At 50.9% G+C, this 5000-nt stretch overlaps 1 protein-coding gene across 4 annotated transcripts in view; it reads left to right on the top strand.

Moving 5' to 3' along the window:
* Window positions 1-5000, top strand: part of ppp3cb (protein phosphatase 3, catalytic subunit, beta isozyme) — a 47115-nt gene that overhangs the window by 23549 nt on the left and 18566 nt on the right. For 3 of the 4 annotated variants that reach the window (XM_046295913.1, XM_046295911.1, XM_046295912.1), the window contains exons 3-4: window positions 1695-1819; window positions 2227-2338. In XM_046295913.1, the coding sequence (XP_046151869.1) occupies window positions 1695-1819; window positions 2227-2338 (237 nt within the window). Of the gene's footprint in view, window positions 14-1694; window positions 1820-2226; window positions 2339-5000 lie in introns of all 4 variants that reach the window. The other variant, XM_046295914.1, reaches the window with a different exon arrangement.

Genomic DNA, 5000 nt, shown 5'->3' with positions numbered 1-5000 from the left:
GCCCCAGTCACAGGTGAGGATGAGGATGGGGAGGGAGGGTGGGGGAGGAATGAAAGGACCATGCTGGATATAGAGGCCCTAATCACAGGTGACGATGGGGGAGTGGGGAGGGAGGGTGAAAGGACCATGCTGGATATAGAGGACCCAGTCACAGGTGAGGAGGGAGGGGGAGTGGGAGGGAGGGTGAGGAGAGGAGAGGAGAGGAAGGAGAGGACCATGCTGGATATAGACGCCCCAGTCACAGGTGACGATGGGGGGAGTGGGGTGGAAGGGTGGGTGGGGGCAGGAAGGAGAGGACCATGCTAGATATAGAGGCCCCAATCACAGGTGATGAGGAGGGGGAGGGGACAAGGGGGAGATGACAAGGGGAGATGACAAGGGGAGAGGACAGGGGAGATGACAAGGGGAGAGGACAGGGGAGAGGACAGGGGAGGGGACAAGGGGAGAGGACAGGGGAGATGACAAGGGGAGAGGACAGGGGGGGAGTGGACAAGGGGAGAGGACAGGGGAGATGACAAGGGGAGAGGACAGGGGAGAGGACAGGGGAGAGGACAAGGGGAGAGGACAGGGGAGAGGACAGGGGGAGAAGACAAGGGGAGAGGACAGGGGAGAGGACAGGGGAGATGACAAGGGGAGAGGACAGGGGAGAGGACAAGGGGAGAGGACAGGGGAGATGACAAGGGGAGAGGACAGGGGAGGGGACAAGGGGAGAGGACAGGGGAGATGACAAGGGGAGAGGACAGGGGAGATGACAAGGGGAGAGGACAGGGGAGTGGACAAGGGGAGAGGACAGGGGAGATGACAAGGGGAGAGGACAGGGGAGAGGACAGGGGAGAGGACAAGGGGAGAGGACAGGGGAGAGGACAGGGGAGATGACAAGGGGAGAGGACAGGGGAGAGGACAGGGGAGAGGACAAGGGGAGAGGACAGGGGAGAGGACAGGGGAGATAACAAGGGGAGAGGACAGGGGAGAGGACAGGGGAGATGACAAGGGGAGAGGACAGGGGAGAGGACAGGGGAGATGACAAGGGGACAGAGGGAAGGAAAGAGGACAGGTGAGGGGAAGGAAAACAAGACAAGGGAGAAGACTGAGATTCAGAGAGGAGAGAAAGGAAGAGAGTTGTCTAGCTGCCTGTAACCCACATTAAAGACAACCAGCTACTGGTTATCTTTGGCATGTGAATGGTATCTGCAAGATAATTCCATGACTGCACACATCCCACACACACAGTGAGAGAAGAGAAGGTAGCTGCCTAGCCACTTTTTGGTTTTCAGCTGAAATACTGCTAGTCCCTAGAGAGAAGAGGTGGTCGGCAGGCCACAGGCCGGCTGAAGACACACACCGTCACACATACATAGCAGCTATTACGCTTCAACTCGCTAATGCTTTATGCTGTCTGTTCTGTAGGAACATATGACAGACATTACGGAGAGAGTGTAGTGGTGGTAGTGCCACTGTCAAAGTAGTGTTTTTTTTTTAAATTTGACAATTGACATTCACTTGAAAGAGGAGAGAAACGGTTGTTGGTTACCCTTCTACTTTGTTGTCACTTCCTGAGACTGTTTGTCATCTATTGTAAAAAGGACAGTAAAACAAGACGAAACTGAAGTAACAGGAACGTGATTCTGTAGTACTGATGTTGTCTGTTTAACAGTGTTCTATGAGTGTAACGTTGTTTCGACATTGTGTTTCAGTGTGTGGAGACGTCCACGGTCAGTTCTTTGACCTGATGAAGCTGTTTGAGGTGGGGGGTTCCCCTGCGACGACACGCTACCTCTTCCTAGGGGACTACGTGGACCGGGGTTACTTCAGTATTGAGGTGAGGGCACACGACACTACCTAGTGCACACTACCTAGTGCACACTACCTAGAGCACAATAGTCCACACTACACTCTTTTAAAGAAAAGGTTCCAAAAGGGTGCTTTGACTGTCCCCCTTTTCCCCCGGGGTTCTACGCCGAAGAACCCTTTAAGGTTCTGGATAGAACTTTTTTTTCTAAGAGTGTAACTACTGCATACTACCTAGGGACACTACTTAGTGCACCCTGGCTAGTGCTTATTTACCTAGAGGCACACTACTTTCTGCATACTAGGAAGTGTTTAACAAGGTTGCTTTGAATCTAGGACTTCGAGCCTGAGGTCAAGTGAGTAGCTAGTGGGTCATTTTTTCCTCTGAGTCGTACTGTTACTGAAGGATCTTTCTGTGTTCTGTCTCTCCTCTCTCAGTGTGTGTTGTATCTGTGGTCGTTGAAAATCCTCTACCCAAAGACGTTATTTCTTCTACGGGGAAACCATGAATGTAGACACTTGACAGAATATTTCACTTTCAAAACAGAATGTGAGTATCTGTGGTCTCTCCCTCTTCCTGTTCTCTCTCTTCCTGTATCCTCCCTCATTCCACCCTTTCCCCCCTCCTTCATACTAGCATCCTGTTGCACTCTCTATCCTCTCTCTCTTTCTCTTACACTCTTTCATCTCTTCTTTCTATGTTGTTCCATCTCTCACATGACTTTCTCATCCAACACTAGTTCCAACTTCTCCATACATTCTCTCTCTCTCTCTCTCTCTCTCTCTCTCTCTCTCTCTCTCTCTCTCTCTCTCTCTCTCTCTCTCTCTCTCTCTCTCTCTCTCTCTCTCTCTCTCTCTCTCTCTCTCTCTCTCTCTTTCTCTCCGTCTCTCCCCCCTTGACCAGTGAACTGAGATAAGGAGGAGCTTTACCTAGCATGGACTTGTAGATGACCTGGAGCCAGTGGGTCTGGCGACGAATATGTAGCGAGGGCCAGCCGACTAGAGCATACAGGTCGCAGTGGTGGGTGGTATAAGGTGCTTTAGTGACAAAACGTATGGCACTGTGATAAACTGCATCCAGTTTGCTGAGTAGAGTGTTGGAAACTATTTTGTAGATGACATCGCCGAAGTCGAGGATCGGTAGGCTAGTCAGTTTTACTCGGGTAAGTTTGGCGACGTGAGTGAAGGAGGCTTTGTTGCGGAATAGAAAGCCGACTCTAGATTTGATTTTCGATTGGAGATGTTTGATATGAGTCTGGAAGGAGAGTTTACAGTCTAGCCAGACACCTAGGTACTTATAGATGTCCACATATTCAAGGTCGGAACCATCCAGGGTGGTGATGCTGGTCGGGCGTGCGGGTGCAGGCAGCGAACGGTTGAAAATCATGCATTTGGTTTTACTAGCATTTAAGAGCAGTTGGAGGCCACGGAAGGAGTGTTGTATGGCATTGAAGCTCGTTTGGAGGTTAGATAGCACAGTGTCCAAGGACGGGCCGGAATTATATAGAATGGTGTCGTCTGCGTAGAGGTAGATCAGGGAATCGCCCGCAGCAAGAACAACATCATTGAAATATACAGAGAAAAGAGTCGGCCCGAGGATTGAACCCTGTGGCACCCCCATAGAGACTGCCAGAGGACCGGACAGCATGCCCTCCGATTTGACACACTGAACTCTGTCTGCAAAGTAGTTGGTGAAACAGGCAAGGCAGTCATCCGAAAAACCGAGGCTACTTAGTCTGCCGATAAGAATATGGTGATTGACAGAGTCGAAAGCCTTGGCAAGGTCGATGAAGACGGCTGCACAGTACTGTCTTTTATCGATGGCGGTTATGATATTGTTTAGTACCTTGAGCGTGGCTGAGGTGCACCCGTGACCGGCTCGGAAACCAGATTGCACAGCGGAGAAGGTACGGTGGGATTCGAGATGGTCAGTGACCTGTTTGTTGACTTGGCTTTCGAAGACCTTAGATAGGCAGGGCAGGATGGATATAGGTCTGTAACAGTTTGGGTCCAGGGTGTCTCCCCCTTTGAAGAGGGGGATGACTGCGGCAGCTTTGAAATCCTTGGGGATCTCAGACGATATGAGAGAGAGGTTGAACAGGCTGGTAATAGGGGTTGCGACAATGCGGCGGATAGTTTCAGAAATAGAGGGTCCAGATTGTCAAGCCCAGCTGATTTGTACGGGTCCAGGTTTTGCAGCTCTTTCAGAACATCTGCTATCTGGATTTGGGTAAAGGAGAATCTGGGGAGGCTTGGGCGAGGAGCTGCGGGGGGGGCGGAGCTGTTGGCCGAGGTTGGAGTAGCCAGGCAGAAGGCATGGCCAGCCGTTGAGAAATGCTTGTTGGAGTTTTTGATAATCATGGATTTATCGGTGGTGATAGTGTTACCTAGCCTCAGTGCAGTGGGCAACTGGGAGGAGGTGCTCTTGTTCTCCATGGACTTCACAGTGTCCCAGTTGGAGCTACAGGATGCAAATTTCTGCCTGAAGAAGCTGGCCTTAGCTTTCCTGACTGACTGCGTGTATTGGTTCCTGACTTCCCTGAACAGTTGCATATCGCGGGGACTATTCGATGCTATTGCAGTCCGCCACAGGATGTTTTTGTGCTGGTCGAGGGCAGTCAGGTCTGGAGTGAACCAAGGGCTATATCTGTTCTTAGTTCTGCATTTTATGAATGGAGCATGCTTATATAAAATGGTGAGGAATTTACTTTTAAAGAATGACCAGGCATCCTCAACTGACGGGATGAGGTCAATGTCCTTCCAGGATACCCGGGCCAGGTCGATTAGAAAGGCCTGCTCACAGAAGTGTTTTAGGGAGCGTTTGACAGTGATGAGGGGTGGTCGTTTGACTGCGGCTCCGTAGCGGATACAGGCAATGAGGCAGTGATCACTGAGATCCTGGTTGAAGACAGCGGAGGTGTATTTGGAGGGCCAGTTGGTCAGGATGACGTCTATGAGGGTGCCCTTGTTTACAGATTTAGGGTTGTACCTGGTGGGTTCCTTGATGATTTGTGTGAGATTGAGGGCATCTAGCTTAGATTGTAGGACAGCCTGGGTGTTAAGCATATCCCAGTTTAGGTCACCTAACAGAACAAACTCTGAAGCTAGATGGGGGGCGATCAATTCACAAATGGTGTCCAGGGCACAGCTGGGAGCTGAGGGGGGTCGGTAGCAGGCGGCAACAGTGAGAGACTTATTTCTGAAGAGAGTAA

The sequence above is a fragment of the Oncorhynchus gorbuscha genome, linkage group LG13 (genome assembly GCF_021184085.1).
Source record: "Oncorhynchus gorbuscha isolate QuinsamMale2020 ecotype Even-year linkage group LG13, OgorEven_v1.0, whole genome shotgun sequence".
Taxonomy (NCBI): domain Eukaryota; kingdom Metazoa; phylum Chordata; class Actinopteri; order Salmoniformes; family Salmonidae; genus Oncorhynchus; species Oncorhynchus gorbuscha.
The sequence above is the reverse complement of the archived record's forward strand: the minus strand, read 5'-3'. Positions and strand labels throughout refer to the sequence as shown.